Source organism: Dendrobates tinctorius, unplaced genomic scaffold (assembly GCF_039654945.1).
Source record: "Dendrobates tinctorius isolate UK_male_01 unplaced genomic scaffold, ASM3965494v1 ptg000016l, whole genome shotgun sequence".
NCBI classification, from domain to species: Eukaryota; Metazoa; Chordata; class Amphibia; order Anura; family Dendrobatidae; genus Dendrobates; species Dendrobates tinctorius.
Window position 1 is genome coordinate 15,551,839 of NW_027361684.1, and position 22,141 is coordinate 15,573,979.

General features: G+C 42.2%; 1 protein-coding gene across 3 annotated transcripts in view; it reads right to left on the minus strand.

Annotated features, from left to right (window-relative positions):
* Positions 1-309: 309 nt before the first annotated feature.
* The window catches only part of ERAL1 (Era like 12S mitochondrial rRNA chaperone 1), a 63,813-nt gene continuing 41,981 nt past the window's right edge, over positions 310-22,141 (minus strand). For 2 of the 3 annotated variants that reach the window (XM_073565504.1, XM_073565506.1), the window contains exons 6-11: positions 20,001-20,062; positions 18,259-18,371; positions 10,230-10,544; positions 8,002-8,151; positions 2,591-2,671; positions 310-2,483 (exon numbers count right to left, since the gene is read on the minus strand). In XM_073565504.1, coding sequence (XP_073421605.1) covers positions 2,358-2,483; positions 2,591-2,671; positions 8,002-8,151; positions 10,230-10,544; positions 18,259-18,371; positions 20,001-20,062 — 847 coding nt within the window. In that variant the 3' untranslated portion in view covers positions 310-2,357. Of the gene's footprint in view, positions 2,484-2,590; positions 2,672-8,001; positions 8,152-8,257; positions 8,439-10,229; positions 10,545-18,258; positions 18,372-20,000; positions 20,063-22,141 lie in introns of those variants that run through there. The other variant, XR_012228890.1, reaches the window with a different exon arrangement.

Here is a 22,141-nt window from a genome sequence, read left to right on the forward strand (position 1 = left end):
ATGAGGCCCACTGATCCATCTTACCCCTCAGTTAATACACAGTGCCATGAGCGGTAAATGGGACTGGAAGAGACTGAAAGCAGCGGGAGAGCTGGAGCGCCACCTGCTGGACATCATGCAGCTCATCGATTGCACTGCACTTCCAAGTGAACAGCTTCCCTTTCAGCACTGATGACGGCATGTGCCCGTCGTCACTCAGCAGCGGACACTGAAGGCCCAGCAAGAGAGACTTTAGGATTAGGCATGGAGACACTGGGATGTGAAGAAAAGATGTCAGAAAATACATTTACAATATAGGCAGACAACATGTCGTGGATACAAATGAGCCTTCATTTTACATAGCGGACGTACAAGCTAATAAAAGGGGGTTACCTGTGATTTTACACAGGACTGCTGGAAACCACACACAATAATCCAGTGACTTACAAAAATTTATAAAAGTAAATAACAATTTCATAATATAAACTAAATCTTAGACCCGATGAGGCCGGTGTCCTTACTCTGAAAAGTCATGTTTGAATGGCTGTATAATTCTTTCAAGTTATTTTAATGCAGTCATTCTGTTCTACTTTGTCAGAGTAAAGACACCAGACTCATCAGGTCTAAAAACATGTATTTACTAATTAATCTTAAGTGCATTACCCGGAATCCTTAGAGCCACATTTTATTCCAATTTTGACCATCTTCAAGAGCAGCAGGACCACAGGAGCTTCATCCTTTCCCTGCAGACAGTGGCATTTATTAAGCAGCACAGTGTTGCCACGTTCCAATGCCACTGCATGAGATGATCCTAGTGTTACATAGGACTGCAGGTGATATATGAGGTTAGCTGTTATCAGAGCATTATCTGTGGTGTTACATAGGACTGCAGGTAACATCTACCTACTACATTGTCTGTACTTTGAGAGTGATCACTATTCTTTTTTGTGAAGTGGCAAAATATATGTCTTGATGCATCAGTCCTTGACCTGTCCTGACCCTGGCAGTGCCCCTCCTCATGTAGGCAGCTCATATTGTGAAAATCTGGTGAGAGATCAGCATTAAATGCTCTAACATCTACAGGCTGGGCCATTTATATGGATACACCTAAATAAAATGGGAATGGTTGGTGATATCAACTTCCTGTTTGTGGCACATTAGTATATGGGAGGGGGGAGACTATTCAAGATGGGTGGTGACCATGGCGGCCATTTTGAAGTCGGCCATTTTGGATCCAACTTTATTTTTTTTCAATGGGCAGAGGGTCTTGTGACACAAACCTATTGAGAATGTCACAAGAAAAACGATGCTGTGCTTGGTTTTAACGTAACTTTATTCTTTCATGAGTTATTTACAAGTTTCTCTTTGTTTGCAGCCATTGACATGTCGCAGAGGATAACACGTGAGGAGCGGATAGAGATTGTGTTGATGTCTGGTGAACGCAGTATCCGAGTCATTGCAGCAGATTTCAATACTAAACACCCTACGCAAGAAAACTGTCACCATTCCCATTTTATTTAGATGTATCCATATAAATGGCCCTCCCAAAAAAGTCTGCCTCATCACTGAGCATAATGTTCTGTGTAAACTGAGGGTCCTGGTCCAATTTTTGTTTTGCCCATTCTGCAAATTCAGCGCACCGATCTGGGTCACCAACCACTCCCATTTTATTTAGGTGTAGCCATATAAATGGCCCACCCTGTAGGTGTTACACAATTGGTGTGGCGCCCCCTGCTGTTCTATTGATCTCCTCTTAGAAAATCCACCTACTGTATCCAGTGTGGGAGACACTCGCAGGAATCGCTCTGCTACATGTACAAGGATCAGGGTGATGTGACCGCGCGTGAAACCACCGACACTGGCCATGTCACATGGATGTTCTAAGACGCAGGAGAAAAGATAGCAGAACACTTGGATAAGTAGGACAGCAATATCTAGATACAGAAGAATGGCTTGGCTTTTTTTTTCCTATAATAATTTTAAGTGAAAACAAGAATGTTTTGTTTGATGTAATAAAAGAGAAATAATCTGGATTGCTGGCACAAGCCCTGGCGTTTATATTACCTCGACCTATTGGTGCAATACCACAAACTAAGCTCGTTTATGCCTCATAGTTAGTTATTAAAGCTGAGCCATTGAATATAGCCTTCTCAAAAAAAAAAAAAGCCCCTGAAGAGGTAGACGGCAATGTCAGGAGCTGCATTTCCAGATCTCCATTCCGGCAAGGTGCAGATGTGGACGTGTGATAAACAATCTGATCATCTGTATCACCTTGTATCAAACAGTAGAAATCATGGGGAACGTTTTCTTCTCATAGTCCAATCCCTAACCACAGTCCTGCTCACGCCACGAGTTTGGGCTTTTCATTTGTCTGGCCACTATCTCTTCCTAAACTTTACTGCAAGTTGTAGCCGGACATCACTCAGGAACGCATTCATTAGATCGTGTCCGGCTTCCTTGGCGATCTTGCTGATCAGCTCTCCGCCAGGGCCGATGACAAGTTTCTATGTAGAGGCAAATAACCAGGAGTCAGTAAATCCACACGATCACAAGGCAGCCGTCAGCTCTGTATTAGAGGAGTCTGCCTGACATTTGGGATATCGCTACTCACCACATGGTTTTCTTTAGACACCAGCAACGTCTGCTTTATAACCAGCTCTCCGCCAGAACCTTCCTCCCATAATTCATTGACCTGTGATCAAAGTGGCAAAAAGTGTGTTAGTTTTAATTACCGTATTTTCCGGCGTATAAGACGACTTTTTAACCCCTGAAAATCTTCTCAAAAGTCGGAGGTCGTCTTAGGCCTGTTTCACACTTCCGTTTTTGTGTCCGCCAAACGGATCCGTTTCCGTTTTTTTGACGGAAACTGATGCAAACGGATCCGTTTTTTTAAAAACGGATCCGTTTTTTTGACGGATCCGCGGTAACCGTAATGGAAGTCTATGGGACAAAAAAAAACGGATCCTGCAAAAAATGGCGGATCCGTTTTTTTACGGAAAACAACGGATTTTGACGGATTTGAAAAAACGGAAGTGTGAAACAGGCCTTATAGGGAGATGCGGAGCAATCTGCAGTCACCGCATATGTGCAGGGGGATTGGTCCCGATGACGAGGTGAGAGGGGGCCTCCAGGCTTTGACGACATGCCGGCGGAGCCCCGCACGCTGCATAAAGAGCCGGCCCCCCAGCACACAGAGCCGCACAGAGCACCGCTGCCGCAATGAGGTAATAGGGATACTTCACTTACACCTTCCCAGTGAGGCGCCCCTTCACCTAGTCATCGGGACCACTCCCCCCCACCATATGCAGAATGGTCCGCACCGCCCTATAAGACGACACCCGGTGTATAAGACGACCCTCGACTTTTGAGAAGATTACATTTTATCTAGGAAAGTTGGGGGTCGTCTTATACGCCGGAAAATACGGTAGCTAATTATTTTTCATGTGTGTTGTTTAATTGCACCTGTGTATTTAAGACCGGTGTTTGGTCACTTTCAAGTAAGTTTGATAAAGAACAACTGTGTTCGAAACGCGTCGCTTGCTCCTGTTTCTGTCCATCGTATTTTTTAAAAATTGTTTTGATGGAATACACTGTGTTCCAAATTATTATGCAAAAAATATTTCCTCTAAATTACCTATATGAATTGCAGTCAGTCATCTAATATTCTAGTATAATTGCAATGTTTTTGAACAAACTGCCTATGAAAACAGTATATTTTTAAAAATAACACTCAAAATGCATGTTCCAAATTATTATCCACAGCAGAGTTTTCAACCTTTTTATTTTGAACAAAAAAATGGTCAATTGTGAAATTATAAGCATTATCAGCTTATTACAACATGAAATCAAACAGTTTTCAAGTCAAAACTTTATTCTCGGTGATGTTACATTTGCACATATGACCCCTTGTTGGAAAGAAGCTTCTGAACTCTCTCGTCCATTGAATTTGTCAGTTTTTGGATGGTTTGTGCTTCAATTGTTTTGCATGTGGACAGAATACCCTCCCAGAGATGTTGCTTAGATGTGAACTGCCTCCCGCCATCATAGACACTCCTTTTGATGATGCTCCAGAGGTTCTCAATGGGGTTGAGGTCAGGGGAAGATGGTGGCCACACCATAAGTTTGTCCTCCCATAGCAGCCAGAGATGCAGATGTGTTATTTGCAGCATGAGACGGTGCATTATCATGCATGAAAATGATCTTGCTGCGGAAAGCACGGTTCTTCCTCTTGAACCATGGCAGAAACTCCACAGATTATGGAGTTCATCTTTACCCCTTCAGGGATCCTAAAGGGGCCGACAATCTCTCTCCCCATGATTCCAGGCCAAAACATTACTCCACCTCCTCCTTGTTGGCGCCTTAGCCGTGTTTTCATGGGGTGTCCATCAACCAGCCATCCTCCACTCCATCCATCTGGACCATCGAGCGTTGCACGGCACTCATCGGTGAACAAAACAGTTTGGAAGTCAGTCTTCATGTATCGTTTGGCCCACTGGAGCCGTTTCTGCTTGTGTGCAGTGGATAGAGGTGGTGGACAGGATGGCTTACGCACAGCTGCAAGCCTCTGAAGGACCCTGCATCTTGTTGTTCGGGGGACGTTGGAGGGACCAGCAGCTTCAAAAACTTGTCTGCTGCTATGACAAGGCATTTTTGCAGCTGCTCTTTTAACCTGACACAATTGCCTGTTGGAAAGAGTCCTCACTTTTTCCTTATCAGCACGCACACGTGTGTGCTGGGAATCAGCTACATACTTCTTGATTGTGCGATGATCACGATGAAGTGTCTTGGCAATGTTGATTGTAGTCATGCCTTGACCTAAATACTCCACAATTTGTTGCTTCTCAGCACCGACACATCCTTTTTCTTTCCCATTTTGGCAAAAAATGTAGGCCGCTTAATAATGTGGAACAGCCTTCTTAAGTAGTCTTGCCTTTATTTGGACACACCTGCCAAACTAATTTGCACAGGTATCTGCAATTGCTTTCAGTGATATAAAGAGCCCTGACACACATCACCATCAATGAGTGTAAATGACAAACAAAAAAATTCTAACCTTATCACTCCTAAACTCTTTATGCATAATAATTTGGAACACAGTTTAAAGATTACTCTGAAAATTTTACCAGAAGCTGGGACATTTCTTCTTTTTCTTGTAATTGCTATACATGAGTGCTTATGGCCATGAGGCTGTCTTCTTGCGAGAACCCCTTTAAATACATGCAGTAGTAACAATCATAACAGATTCAGTGCAAAAAGCAATAAGTGACATCTAAATAGAGGCACATTCAGAACCCTCTGTAATAATGTACCATATGTTTAGGACTATAAGCTGTACCTTACCACAAGACACACCCAAAAAAAAGGAAAAACATCTTTTCCTATTAATTATATCGTCCCTGGCGGTGTAAAGTAGAGGGGTCATTATCACTAATTTTAATGTACTAGTTTAGAATAGGGAAGTAATAAATCTACTGTTGGTGTATCTCTGCTGTGTTATACACACAGCTCTGCTGCATGCACATATAGACACACATACAGATCTGTTGCATGCCCATATACAGTAGACACACCCAGCTCTGCTACATGCAATAATAGACACACATACAGCTCTGCTACATGCACATATAGACACACACAGCTCTGCTACGCTACATGCACATATAGACAGACACAATATACATTAGCACATCCTGCAGTTCCTGATAAGGAGCCGGTCACAGGCTTCGGCTGATGAGAATACTACTCTCATCATATGACTGGTCTCACTGATTGCAGAGAGAGTAGGTGTACGCTGATGAGAGTATTCATCAGCCGATGCCTGTGCAATAAATACATAGAATAAAAAGAATGGCGTTCTCTCTATTTTTGCTAATCAGTGCAGGCAAAACCGACAGCTGCGGCCTGCAGCCCTCTGCTGTCAGTGTTGTCTTGGCTGGTTATCAAAAATAGAGTGGTGCCAATGCCCTTTTTATTTTCAAATTATTAAAATAACGTAAAAAAATCAATGTGGTTCCCCTCATTTTCCCAGGCTATTAATATCAGCTCACAGCTGTTTGCTTAGCCTTTAATGATTATAGGGGAATGTCCCTCCCCTGAAAAAAAATGAAGTGGGGTCCCCTATATTCAATAACCAGCAAATAGACAGCTGCAGGCTGATATTATAGCCTAGGAAGGGGCCATGGATATTTTGCACCTCCCAGACTAAGAACATCAACTCTCAGCCATCCCAGAAATTCTGCATCCAGAGTATACAGTAGTGGCCAAAAGTATTGACACCCCTGCAATTCTGTCAGATAATACTCAGTTTCTTCCTGAAAATGATTGCAAACACAAATTCTTTGGTATTATCGTCATTTAATTTGTCTTAAATGAAAAAACACAAAGAATTGTCCTAAAGCCAAATTGGATATAATTCCACACCAAACATAACAAAGAGGGTGGACAAAAGTATTGGCACTGTTCGAAAAATCATGTGATGCTTCTCTAATTTGTGTAATTAACAGCACCTGTAACTTACCTGTGGCACCTAACAGGTGTTGGCAATAACTAAATCACACTTGCAGCCAGTTGACATGGATTAAAGTTGACTCAACCTCTGTCCTGTGTCCTTGTGTGTACCACATTGAGCATGGAGAAAAGAAAGAAGACCAAAGAACTGTCTGAGGACTTGAGAAACCAAATTGTGAGGAAGCATGAGCAATCTCAAGGCTACAAGTCCATCTCCAAAGACCTGAATGTTCCTGTATCTACCGTGCGCAGTGTCATGAAGAAGTTTAAAGCCCATGGCACTGTGGCTAACTTCCCTAGATGTGGACGGAAAAGAAAAATTGACAAGAGATTTCAATGCAAGATTGTGCGGATGTTGGATAAAGAACCTCGACTAACATCCAAACAAGTTCAAGCTGCTCTGTAGTCCGAGGGTACAACAGTGTCAACTCGTACTATCCGTCGGCGTCTGAATGAAAAGGGACTGTATGGTTGGAGACCCAGGAAAACCCCACTTCTTACCCCGAGACATAAAAAATCCAGGCTGGCATTTGCCAAAACTTACCAGAAAAAGCCTAAAAGGTTTTGAAGAATGTTCTCTGGTCAGATGAGACAAAAGTAGAGCTTTTTGGGCAAAGGCATCAACATAGAGTTTACAGGAGAAAAAAAAGAGGCATTCAAAGAAAAGAACACGGTCCCTACAGTCAAACATGGAGGAGGTTCCCTGATGTTTTGGGGTTGCTTTGCTGCCTCTGGCACTGGACTGCTTGACCGTGTGCATGGCATTATGAAGTCTGAAGACTACCAACAAATTTTGCAGCATAATGTAGGGCCCAGTGTGAGAAAGCTGGGTCTCCCTCAGAGGTCATGGGTCTTCCAGCAGGACAATGACCCAAAACACACTTCAAAAAGCACTAGAAAATGGTTTGAGAGAAAGCACTGGAGACTTCTAAAGGTGGCCAGCAATGAGTCCAGACCTGAATCCCATAGAACACCTGTGGAGAGATCTAAAAATGGCAGTTTGGAGAAGGCACCCTTCTAATATCAGGGACCTGGAGCAGTTTGCCAAAGAAGAATGGTCTAAAATTCCAGCAGAGCATTGTAAGAAACTCATTGATGGTTCCCGGAAGCGGTTGGTCGCAGTTATTTTGGCTAAAGGTTGTGCAACCAAGTATTAGGCTGAGGGTGCCAATACTTTTGTCTGGCCCATTTTTGGAGTTTTGTGTGAAATGATCAATGATTTGCTTTTTGCTTCATTCTCTTTTGTGCTTTTTCATTTAAGACAAATTAAATGAAGATAATAATACCAAAGAATTTGTGTTTGCAATCATTTTCAGGAAGAAACTGAGTATTATCTGACAGAATTACAGGTGTGTCAATACTTTTGGCCACAACTGTATGCCAATTCTGGAGCTTAGCCTCCGCTTTTCCCACTTGCCCTGGTATTTTTTCTTGTTAAAAAAAAAAAAAAAGGGTATTGTAGTCCGAAGAATACAGTATGTACAATAGATAAAGAAAAAATGTTGAGTGTTTAACCTGTGTGATATTGTAAGGAATCTCCTCGGGCAAATATTCAAGAAGCTTCTCTCTAATAATATTGCTGCAGATTTCCTGTGGGGACTGAGTCGTCACAACCTCACTATGATATTCCCATTCTCCAGGCTTGGCAACAGTCATCAGATATTTCTAAAATGAGAGAAAAATAGGCTTTCAACTACACATATTCATGTACACTTCAGAAACATGTGTTTTGCCTAGCAATCAACATTTCTCGATAACCAGAGGAACTTACCACAAATTAAAGCAGTTATCCAAGATCACCCGTCACCAAGTAAAAAGTGGCCAATTTATGCTCATTTTATTCCCATTACTTGCAAATATTCATTTCTGAAACCACCATGTGGTATGAGAGATATGGGCCTTTTCATTTGTTGCATATTTTTATGGCTCCATTTCCGGAGCCTCACTGGACCCTGGGTGGGGGAGAAGGGGGTGTTCAGACTGTTCTGCAAAATTACTCAGTAAGCATAAAAATAAGCGTTCAATACAAAGGGCCATATCTTGTGAACCACATGGAGGATCATCTTACATATTACAGTATCTGTTAGATCACATAAAAAAATTAAACAATTCCCCAGTATTTAGATATTACTAGCACATAGACATGTAGAGGGGATCAGTAGACCAACAGGGAGCTCCATCACATATATCTAATGTGTCCAGTGCTAGTGGTCACAAATTCTCAGTGTGTACATGATTTTGTGGGTGGCCATCTTGCCTGAGCTGCATCTCTGCGAGTGCTGTAAAGAGTAGACTGGGTATATGTTAATTGACCTCTAATTTTCTAGGCATACTATGATTTGTGCAGGTAAGGGGAGAAAATGAGAAGGGCGAGCGGGGAAAGATTAGGGCAAGAGAGAAAGAAAGAGAAAAAAAAAAAAAAAAGAGAGGGCGAGAGAAAGATTTCATAAAGTCAGTCTCTCTCTCGTTCCCCAATCTCTACAAGTAAGCTGTATAACACAATTCTTGCCTAGGCAAACAACCACTCTCAGACTTCAGCGGTGGACGGTAACCTAAGCAACGAGCAGTAAACAATAGAATCAAATATCCCTCGGTTCTTGAAAATGGAAATTTTTATTAAGAGGTAAATTGGAAAGTTACTTTGCAATTTTAGAAAAATATTCAGAATTGAGAGTCCTCAGTGGTTGATACCTTTTAACGGCTAACTGAAAAGATGGTAACACATTGCAAGCTTCCGAGACTACTCAGGTCTCTTCATCAGCCATAGACTAATACAACATCTGAAGAACCACATTTATACACAAGACAGCACAGAGAAAATGCAATAGATGAGACAAGTGACGTGAAGCAGAATTATGATTATGGGACAGGGAGAAACATAAATATTGGACCAGTTCATAGATAAGGAGTACAAATGTTTTATTGTCCTCTGATTGGGGTCTCCTAATGTGTTGTGATGCCCCCACAAGGTCTTGCCACAGGTAGATCCATTCTTTTTTCTCTTATTGTGTGACGATGAGCATTCATCCTTGTTCTCAGCTTTTGCCCTGTCTCCCCCACATACAGACCCCCAGTTGGACATTTAGTACAAATAATTAAGTACACCCCATTCGATGTAATGCAGGTGAAAGTATCTGGGATCTTGTAGTCCTGATGTGAGTTGGGTATCTTTATCTTGTCCGTGGTCATTATAGATGGACAGGTTTTAAATTTTTTCTGGTTGCACGGAAAGGTTCCTGCAGCTGTTGGAGAGGACAGGGAGCTTCTGACAATGATGCTTCTCAGATTTGGGGGTTGCCTAAAACACAGTAGTGGGGGGTCTGGAAATATGGATTGTAATCGGGCATCTTTTTGTAGTAAAGGTTGTAATTTCCGCGCAGCTCCCCTTAGCACTTCCAGATTTGGGTTGTAGGTGACTACTAGAGGCACCCGGTTATTTTCTTCTTTAGCTTTGTAATGTAGCAGGTGATTCCTTGACATTCTGGTGGCTCTTGTAATTTGGTTTTCAATTGATCTTGGATGGTAGCCCTGATTTGCAATTTTAAACATTTAAGAAGTTGACAAAATCTTTCTAAACTTATTAAGCAACTCAGGAAATCTGAAGGAAGAAAATGTATCTGTATGTAGCCCATAGAATGCTGAAGTCAATGTTGGGACAGACCGTGCTGAAAAAAACTATTATCTTATGTAGCAATAGCCAATCTGCAGGAATTTGTTACACAAACTCACAGGGGTAAAAGTACCTTCAGTGTCTCCACTTCACCTCCCTCCAACGCTGACAGCATAAACACCTCCTGAAATTGAGACCACCCCGTCCTGTCCTTTAGGTTCCTAGATGCAAATTCCTGCTCACCACCGACATTTGAATCAAGGCTTGACAGCTCCTTATGCCCCCCCGGCTGTTCTCCAGGCTCCTTTCTTATATGGGGATCTGGTTGGGCACTTCTGTCTGAAGTTTTTTTACTAGATTTTATTACAGCTTTCCTGCCCTTCACCAGCCCTTCTGTCAGTTTGTGTGTGACTTCCAGCAGAGTGTTTTTTTGCTTCACTAGATCAACCTAAAATAAAAAAAATAAATCATATAAATATATAATAACGTAAGGGAGCACAAAAGCAAAACAAAAAGTACAGACAATGTTACCAAGTATGTTTTCATTCATTATACATATTTATATTTTATACACCATAGTGTATGAGAGTTGAGAAAAAAAAAAAAAAAAAAGCTAAAGGCCGTGGGGAAGAGGGAAGGGGCGAGGGGGAAGGGGAGGACGCGGGAGGAGAGAACAGCAGCACGAGTGAGAAATCGACTGCATTATTGAAGCCATACATGATTTACTTTATATTGTTGCTGTAAAACATATTTAGAAAAGCTGGCAGGGGACAATATGACTGGACCGAGGCCGGTCCTTAGTGCTTGCACTCAGCCCAATGCCCTTAATAGACAGGACTCTCCCAGTAGTTGTGCTTATAGAGACCTGTCAGTCAAAGGGATTGAGGTAGGAAGAATCCACCAGGAACCAGCAATCGAGGACAGATAGTCCCCAGCCAGCTTGGCAAAGTATGTTTTCTCCAAAATGACGCATTTCAGAGGAAAATATACATGGCTAAAATAGAGCAATACAATGGTCCTGGGCTTGTCCTCTGATGACAAGATTTCCAGTTGTGACTGTTCAGTTGTCAGGTATTTTAACAGATGTAAAAAAAAACATGGTGACTTGAAAAAAAGACGAGTAACAAAGACTTGCCGTTTTATTTAGTATATACATAAATATATATATTTTTTTTTATTATTATAAGACGGTAATTTTCTATTTGGACGTCAATTCAGATTTCCACAATAGGACTCCTGTAATGCAGCATTACGAGACCTTGACTGTTCAGAAGAATATGAAAAGCTTCCATCTGACGCTTGTGCAGACAATTCTGCTCAATGGAAGGCTCTGACCTGTGCGCTGTCATACATTGCTCAGTGACTGACTGCTATATAATAGCAGCATGTTATATGCGGTATGCCTTCACAAAGAAAAGGGATACACAGAAAAAAAAAAGGTGCACAAGGTGAAGTAACACACTCTGCTTCTGTTGGGTAAATGGAGCCCTGAGGTTACCTTGATGTATTCAGGCTTGCTGCTTTCCCATGTATTATAATAATTATATTTATATATCGCCAGCATATTCTGCAGAACTTTACAATTGAGAGGGGACATGAGCAGACAATAAAAACAATATAAAGTAACACCTAGCTTAACAGCTACAGGAGGAGTGAGGGCCATGCTGCTCGCAAACTACAATCTATAAGGAAATAGGGGGGACATTATTGGTAGAACATGCTTGTTATATAGGGTCCAGCCATCATTACAATAAATAGGGGCTTTCATATAAAGCTACAACATCTGGTCATCAAGTGCAGTTACCGTGTGCTATAGGGTGTGGAGACAGATAAATAGGAGGGACTAGAGCAGGGGGTTGGACCAGATGGCCCAGGAGGTCCCTTCCAACTCTACGATTCTAGGATTCTATGATTAGCATTTAAAAGGAGGGAACCAGGAAGAGAGAGGTTAGTGAGTTGAGGTGATAGGTTCGTCTAAAGAGATGTTTTTAAAGCAGGCTTAAGAACATGGGGGCTAGGTATTAGTTGGATTGTACGGGGTAATGCATTCCAGAACACCCTGCGAAGCACTAGAGAAGTCTTGGAGACCGATATGTGAGGTTCGGATTATGGAGGATGTTAGTCTTAGATCAGTTGCAGAATGGAGGGCACGGGTAGGGTGAAAGACAGAAATGAGGGATGAGATATAGGGTGGTGCAGAACTGTGGAGAGCTTTGTGAGAGAGAGACAAGTTTGTATTGTATTTTGTAGCGAATGCGTAACCAGTGCAATGACTGGCACACGGCATTGTACTGGTGGAGGCATTGGTGTAGTGGTTGGACAGAAATAAGACCCTGGTAGCAGCATTCAGGGGGGATTGGAGTGGAGAAAATTTGGTTAGAGGGAGACTGATCAGTAGAGCGTTGCAGTAGTCCAGACGAGAATGAATAAGAGCGACAGTAAGAGTTTTTGCAGCGCCAAAGGTAAGAAAAGGTCGGATTCTGGAGATATTTTAAGATACAAGTGACATGAGCGAGTGAGTGATTGGATATGGGAATAATGGAAAGTTTTGTGTAAAATATGATCCCAAGACAGCAAGCGTGCAATTTGGGAGTTATGGATGAACCACCCAGGTAATGGCAATATTAGTTATGGGTAAGTTACTAAAGGGAGGAAACACGAGAAGTTCAGTTTTGGAGAGATTCAGTTTCAGATAGGGGACATGATGTTGGAGACATTGAACAGACAATCCGTAGCACTTTATATAAAGGTGTGGGTGATGTGAGGATATGTCAGCTCATGTATATAACAAGCACAGGGTTCATGCACAGATGGTATATACTGATGCAGGAGCAGGTTCCCACATTAATTCCCAGCAGCATTCACAATCTATATTGTTATATAGGAAAGTGAATCAATCATGGGGGGTGGCTGCTTATGGCCTGTTTTACACTGTCTGATATCAGTGACCCACGGTTTGTAGGTATCGCACCAAATGGTCAGCCAGTGTATGCATAAAAATCATTGTTGTCGGCAGCACATCGCCCCGTGTAAACAGGAGACGTGCTGCAGATAACATGATACAGTATGGGGCAGTAATGGACACAGACAGAAGACGGCTCCTATGCAAGAACAATATATGGGGCCTTTACAGCTCATTATAAAGCACAATACCACCCGATTTGGAGGTGGAAATGGCCCCTGTACACAGGTTGCTCCAATGTTATGTCTGCTCCTGAGATCGGTAAGGAAACAGTTGTATTAACAATGAGGACAGTGAGGAAGAGGTCTATGGAACTAATGCACCAAATAAGGGAGTAAAATAAATATTAGCGACGGGTCAGTCTCCAGCACTACTCATCCGACTGTGCAATCAACAACTTGAATTAAATTGATCACGGCTCATGTAAATGGACCATTAGTGTCATATTTGCATTTAGAGAGTCACAGGACCCTTCAATGTGAGATTGAAAAAAAGCAATAGCTCATTTTTTAAAGTATGAAGCTCGGTAGCATGATGCTGGGGGATAAGGGTGGGTGAGCGCTTGTGTGGCAAAAGTGCGAGACCGTCCAATCCAATCTCATACTGCACGCATTATACGTAGGCTGTAGGAAGGCATGGCGCACCATGTGTACCTGGTCCAGTACAGAAACATTATCTATGTGCAAGTATAAGACCAAACAGGCACTTCTGCATGATCAGTGTGCAAGCAGCGGCACAGCAGTGTGTTATACCGGTGTGCCCCTCTCACATACATCACTATGGGTTCTATCTGGGAATTGGCATGCGATCTGCACCATTGTCAGTAAAACTAACCAAACACCCTAAATAGATGTGGATACGAATGGTCGCTCGGCCGGTGAATATGTTACCCGACTCCCCCATACCCAGTAGCACTACGGTAAGCAGAGCGATCCGGTCCTCACTACGCAAAAACGTTTCACCAAACAAAAAGATCAAATTCCAAAGGACGAATTCAAGTGTTCCAAAATTAGGAGGACCCCAAACACATTAGATGGGAGACTGATCCTGAAGAAATCAGCTGCTTGGGCAGAATGTTATTGAAGGTGTACAGGAACCTTAAGAATAGCCATTATAGGGTGCAATATGAATAGAGGATCAGCTCCTTTGGGAACAGATGATTTTTCTTCCCCTTCTTCCAAAAGCCATAACTTCATTTTTTAATTGATAATGGGCTGCATGCTTTTGCCAGGAATTAATGAATTCATTGTACCATATCATGTACTATAAAAAAAATATGGAAAATTTCAAGTGGGGGTGAAATTATGAGAAAGAAAAAACAAAAACCTCTTCTGCTATTCCACCACTGTTTCTATGCAGTTAGTTGTGCAGTAAAAGGGACTCGCCAACAGGATTCTTTAAGTCAGTACTTGCACTTTTATATTTTACCAGTGGGAAAAAAAAAATTCTGAAAAAATAAAATTATGGGTGTCCATTTACTGTGACCGGTAACTTTTTACATTTGTCATTAGGAAGAAACATACGAGGGCTTGTTTTTTTGCATGCGGTGCCGTAGTTTGCATCAATTCCATTTTGTAATACATACAACACATAAATCACTTTTTATTGCATTTATTGGGGGGTACAGTGTTGACCCCCATCCCACACTCCAAAAACAAACAAACAAACAAACAAACAATAAGGCCCATTTAGCACGTTCGTTTCCTTTTTTGTTTTCTTACTGTTTACAGCCTTTATCATAGGTTTTAAATAATTTTATTTTGTTGTCATATTACTGGACTTTTACAGGTTCGGTGACACGAATTATTTCACTGTTATTATTTTTATTTCAAAACCGGGATAGAGGATTGTGATTTACCTCTTATATTTTCATTTTTTTAACCCCTTAAGGACCAGTGGCATTTGCAGTTTTGATTCTCCATTTTTTCTTCCCCTTCTTCCCAGAGCCATAACTTTTTTATTGTTCCATCAATACGGCCATGTGAGGGCTTGTTTTTTGTGGGACGAGTTGTACTTTTGAATGACACAATTGGTTTTACAATATAGTGTACTGGAAAATGGGAAAAAAATTCCAAGTGCGGTGAAATTGCAAAAAAAAGATGTGCAATTCTTCAATTTTTTTTTATTTTTTACCCTGTTCACTAAATGCCAAAACTGACCTGCCATTATGATTCTCCAGGTCATTACAAGTTCGTAGACACCAAACACGTATAGTTTCTTTTTTATTTAAAGTTGTGAATAAAAATCCAAAGTTTGTAAAAAAAAAAAAATAAAATAAATATATTTCATTTTCTGAGACCCTCAGTTTCTCCATTTTTGTGATCTGGGTGAGGCCTTATTTTTTGAGTGCCAAGCTGACATTTATATTATTTTTTTGTAGATACAATCTTTTGATTGTCAATTATTGCAATGTTGCGGCGACCAAAAACCCCCCATAATTCTGGTGTTTTTATTTTTCGCGTTACGCTGTTTATCGATCGGATTAATTCTTTTTATATATTGATAGACTGGACGATTCTGATCCCGGTGATACCAAATATGTGTATTTTCTATTTTTAATTTACTGTTTTATTTAGAATGGGGTAACAGGGGAGGGGGGGGGGGGGGGGGCATTTAACCTGTCAATTTTTTTTTTTTTTTCTTTTTACATATTTTTAATAACATTTTTGTCTAGCTCCAATAGTCTCTATGGGAGCCTAGAAGCTGCGCTCATATGATCACCTGTGCTACCAAGAGCAGAAATGCTCTCTTGTTACGTGCGCCAACCACTGAGCAGCGCTCTCAGCAATTCGGCTATGACAACCACGGGGTCTCCTGCCTGCTCATGCCAACCCGCGATCATATGACACACGGGCGCCAATGAGCGTGGTTTTCAACGTGCTTCCGGCGCGTGCAAGTTAAATGCCACTGGCAGAGATTGAAAGTGGCAATTAACATGTAAACAGCCGCAGGTGGATTGCGATTCCACCTGCGGCTGTTAGGGGCACATGACAGCTGATCAGATCAGCTGTCATGTGCCGGAAAAGTTGCAGTCTCATCGCCGGAACCCACATCAAACAGGGAGAGACACCCAAAGACAGACACTGCATGTCATTCATGTTTGATCCCAGTCCACAGCATCTGCACATTGTGGGATTTTTCCTCCAAACAGAGGAGTTTCAGGACAACCTGGCTGTGCTAAAGTTGATGGTGCAGGTCTTATTGTGACCAGATGAAGAGGCGGTGACAAACTGGACAGAGAAACATCCAGCAATCCTCGGTGGTGGTAGGACATGGGCTAGAACGCCTTCCACCTCTGTGCAGTCGCCACTACATTTACTCAATGGGCAGTTAGGGAGATGTAACATCTCTGCTCCAGGCAGATGCAAACCTTTAAAAACATTTGTGAGAAACAACATGCTAAATATCATCTAACATCGAAGCAGCACAAGATAGAAGCAGCTCCAGCCACATTAGGGGTGAGCTAATTATGTGACCAACTATAGTAGAGCAATTTTCAAGTTCATAATTTTATACCCAAATGATGGTAGAAATTATCAAACGGCCCTTGGCAGAAGAAAAAAATTTTCTTCATCCCTTTTTAGGTGGTACTTGCTTGAGCACTTTCAATCAAGATATGACTAAGTGCTCAGTATGCAAAGTGAGGAGGCCTAAAAGTGCACAGAGCTCTTGGCCACACCAACGGCGCACAGAGCTCTTGGCCACACCAACGGCGCACGGAGCCCTTGGCCACACCAACGGCGCACGGAGCCCTTGGCCACACCAACGGCGCACGGAGCCCTTGGCCACACCAACGGCGCACGGAGCCCTTGGCCACACCAACGGCGCACGGAGCCCTTGGCCACACCAACGGCGCACGGAGCCCTTGGCCACACCAACGGCGCACGGAGCCCTTGGCCACACCAACGGCGCACGGAGCCCTTGGCCACACCAACGGCGCACGGAGCCCTTGGCCACACCAACGGCGCACGGAGCCCTTGGCCACACCAACGGCGCACGGAGCCCTTGGCCACACCAACGGCGCACGGAGCCCTTGGCCACACCAACGGCGAACGGAGCCCTTGGCCACACCAACGGCGAACGGAGCCCTTGGCCACACCAACGGCGCACGGAGCCCTCTTATTTACATATGAAATCAAGTTTTATGGCAAGTAAAAATAAGCCCCTACATATCTGTATAAGTGATGAAATTAGCATTTGGATGCTGATAGAGGCTCTTTAATTGTAAATGAAGAAAACTTCAATGAAGGAAGCAAATACACAATGTGCAAAAAATCTGAAAAGTCTTGTAAAATTCACATAGTCCCTCTAATGGGCCCGTTACACTAAGCGATATCGCTAGCAATATCGCTGTAACGTCACTGGTTTTGTGATGCAGCAGTGATATTGCTAGCGATATCGCTATGTGATACTTACTTCCGACTGGCTCCCCCGCTGATTATCGCTGATCGCGCGAGAACGGCCTGGACCGTTTCTCGTTGGCCACTTCCTGCTGGGCTTCCTGTGGCGCCGACGAGCGACGCGTGGACGCGGGCGGGAGGACGTCAGGATCGCCTCGCCCGACCGCTGCTATGTCGTGGTAAGATCTGCCTGTGTGGCAGCTCACTAGCGACCACTTAGCGATGCACCAGCGATCCTGACCGGGTCATATCGTGGTTGGGATCGCTGGTGCATCGCTAAGTGTAACGGTACCCTTACTTCTGGTTGTGTTGAAATTCCAATATTGCTATATTATTGAACAGCAGAATACACTGTATTACCATTTGATGTGAAACAGTGTGCAGTAAAGCCGTGATAGTAAACATACATGTACACTATGTGCACTTTCACTAACCGGCATGCTTTTAAGAGCAGTGAAGATATTGCATTATAGCCGTAGCAATTAATCTAAAATGTCCCGCAATGTGCATAACCTCTCATAGGAAATAGGTCAATAGATCAAGAGTAGAGAAAAGTGAGGAGTGCTCTGGTTAGGGATTGATCATCTGCTTACCCATTTGCTCACTTACAATGAGAATGCACATATCGAGATTGATGTCCTAATGAACTTAATTCATTCCTTCTTGTATAATGAGAATATATTGCAATATGGAAATGAGGAACAAGACTGTCTACTCAGCACTATAACTGCACTGAAAGGATCCGACAAAAAGACTGTTTAAGAGGCGATACGTGACGTACATATGTATCGTAGCCTTACTTTATTTAGCACAAGGATGCTGGGGACGTGGGAGTTCTTGTACAGACACTTGAGCACCTCTGGGTGCAAAGATCTCCTCATCCACTTATCAGAGACATCCACCAAAACCAGCACTGCACAAGAGAACAAAGGGGATCAACTAATCAGACATTGTACTATGGCTCCTGTTAATTCATTGTATTTTGGCTTATTAAAAAAGAGGTGGAGGAATGAAGAAAGAAAAAAAAAAAAAAGAGAAAGTAAAAATAGAGAGCAAGAAAAGGATGGAGTGTGAGAGAAATGAATGTGCAAGAGAAAGAATAGAAAAAAAAAAAAAAAAAAAAGATAGGACATAGCAAGTGCGCCGCAAAAAAAAAAAACCACACACACACACACACACACACACACACACACACACACACACACACACACACACACACACACAGTGAGAGCGCCACACAAACAGCGGGTGTGCTGCACAAAACACACACCCAGTGGACATGCCGTACTAAACACACACAGCGAGACCGCCACACACACTTTTCTTTTTTAAAAACAGGGTGACTGCAGTGCAAATGAATACAATCTATGAACATTTTTACCAGCAGTTGTGTTACACACTTGTCCCCTGACTCATACTGCCCACCCCACAAGCAGCATGAATCGGAGCTTGGCTGCATGATTGCAGCCAAGTGTTTTTACTTTACTAAGATGGATTGACTCTACTGACAAGTTCCCTCCTAAGCCATCTATATGAACATGTACGTCATAGGAAGCTGAATAAAATGATATCTTGATATCTGAAGTCTTATTCCAGAGAAATCTACATTTTCCTTATCTGTAAATGAGCTGTTCCAGGCTCTGGGGAGAATGTTGTCTGTGAGATAACTCTGCCTCCAGAGCTTGTTTTAAATAAAAGGAGGAGTTACCAGTGTGAGACAAGTAACTAACACAGAACATCAGAAATTAAATTTGTCTCTCTTTACAAACACGTTTTTTGCTTCTCTCAGTTCTGCTGTATTGCAACAAGATTATATCCCTGTCTACCTGTGAGCTGGAAGCTGAGAGGAACCTGCAGATGTGTCAGCTCTGCAGTGAGATCAGGAGAGCAGAGAGCGGCCATCACACTGGTAACTCCTCCTTCATGTAAAGCACACTCTGGAGGCAGAGTTATCTTCCAGGCAGCGTCCTCCCCAGAGCCTGGAAGAGGTCATTTATATAAGATGATAAAAGATGATTTCTCAATAACACGGCATCTAATATGAGACATACAGGTAGGACATTTTTCAGCAGCCTATAACCTTAATAACCATAGTAATAGTTTATATAGGTCAAATGTGGTGACAGATTCCCATAAAGAACTCGCACTGCTAGAGAAGATGGATGTGTCTCTTGCTATGGGAAGAAACGGCCGGACACCATAGACAGAGATGAGACAAGTCCATCGCCACCTCCGGTCGGCTCTTTCCAGTAACACCAACAGGTGATAGACTGATATTTTCGATATATATGCAACGTATATTTTTTTTTCAACTCCAAAGTATTTCAGAGAAGAAATGATATAATCATGCAGTCACGCTCGGATTTATGCTTCCTGCGGTTTGGGCAGCTTGAATCAGATGACAGGATCCCTTTAAAGAGAACTTAAAACATTTCACATTTCTCTGTATCAATCTAAGTGTGTATAGTGAAAAACACGATCAGGAATCCAAGTTAACATTATGTACATACCCTAAAAATATAAGGAGCCGCTAGCATCTTACCTAGGTCAGCCACCTTCACCGATGTCCAGGGGTCCTCCTGAAAGGTTTTCTCCAGTTTATGCCTAATGACAAGACAAAACAGAGTCCTCTAGACAAAATGCACAATGTGGCTACTTACTACATGAAGAGCCGTGTCCCTGGCAGGTATTGATACACACCTGCAGTCCATCACTATGGTTAAAGGGGAGTTCTCATGGCATACATTTACGGCATATTCACAAGATCTGTCAGCAATTTATAATAAATGCCAAAGGGAACTACATCCATCTAGAAGTGGGGGCACCATCACTTGCAACGATAAAAATGGAGACAAGTCAGACGTCCTGTACAAATAAACAGGAACCATGTCTCCACTGACTTCAGCGCACGTCAGGGCCCCGTTGGTGAAACTTGCATCTACTATACATTTATTCTGTGGATATGCCACAAATGTATAAGATGGGAGTACCAGTTTAAAGGAAGGACAGTTTCAGAACTATTGCTTTACTTCAATCCAGATATAATTGCAATTTTTTTTTTTAATGAAGCCCTATTGTGAAAATGATCATTAGTTAAAAAAAAAAAAAAACACAATTATATATATAATTTTTTTTTTTAATAATGAGCAGTTTCACAATAGAGCTTCATAAAAATTAAAAAACATTTTTGGATCACTTGACTTCTACAGTGTTTGTATCGTAAGACAAAGCAAACTGCAGAACGAGTTGACAGTAGTGATGAGCGGAGACCGTGCTCAAGTCCCCCCCGTGCTCAAGTCTAACAGCCGCGAAACATGCGTGGTGGGGACTCGAACATGGCCCTCGAGCACACACAATGCTCAATGCATACGTGAGCACCCGATGCTCATCACTAGTTAAAAGTAATTCATCAATGAGTTCATCTGTTGGTGGATCCGTTATATTTCTTTGTCCTGAACAATCTTCTAAAGATGAGCTATCTCCACCTTTGTTAAATTTTCATTTGGTTATGAATCAGCTTAGAAGATCATACAGAAGAAGAGAGAAAGCACTGCAGACTCTGCCCAAAGGGGTCCAACCTTTTCAGAAAACTTTGGTCCCCAAGTGCAGTTTATTATAAAACAAACTGTGCTTTATTCCGGTCCCCAGATACAGCGCTGAGTCTCCATCTTCACTCCTGTGGTCTGGTATTGGCTATGGCGCTGATGTCACATCGACATCCAATAAGTGAGTTCAGCCCATGTAGACAGAGCACAATGCTCAGTGCCACTAAGCTCACCGATTGCGCCATCGGGATGATGTCAGCGCTGCAGCCAATACTAAACAGCAGTGGAGACTCAGCGCTGGACTGAGGGAAGGCGATTTTTTAAAAATTTTTTATAACAAACTTAGCCCTAGGACTAAGATTTGATGAAAGGAACCACTATTTTTAATGCCTAGCATTGCCTGTAAACCATGTGTGTAAAATGATCCACTAATTAATAATTACTATTAAGAAACTGCAGTTTCCCTTTAAATCCAGCTAGAAAATAAGAGACATTAAGAATGTCCTGCTTCTGAAGCCTGGGAACCAATATTTTTGCTTTTATATACAGTTATTTGTTATGTTTATTGGTTCTTTAAAGCACGAGTAATGTGGCATTAACTACATCCCCTCAGTACATTGATTCTCTGTGTGAAGCGAAGGCCCTTAAGCTAGCACTGACAAAACCCATTGATTCATGTAAATATGTGTTATTGATCTCTGGCCAAGATAGAAACCCTGTTACTTGTAAAAATCAAGGGGGTGACGGAAAAGAAAGAAACATGCCTAAACACTGCGCTGTGAGATCCCTGCGGACATGGCGGTAAACCTAATCCTAGCAGTACAATCATTGTAATGAATATTGGGTCACTTGATCAGCTCCGAAAAGCAAATTGCATAAAAGGAGATGTGTGTGTGTGTGTGTATATAATATATATATATATATATATATATATATATATATATATAGAACAATGCATGTCACATCACTGCGTGGTGTGTTTAAGTATAGAAAATGCCCCCCCAACAAAATCCCAGCATGCACCCTAGATAAGATGGAAAATATTTTAAAGATTTCCATACCCCAGGAGATCAGCCATGTCAGCAACATAGGTCTATAAAAGCCCCCATACACATTAAAGTCTTCAGAGCCCCCTGAT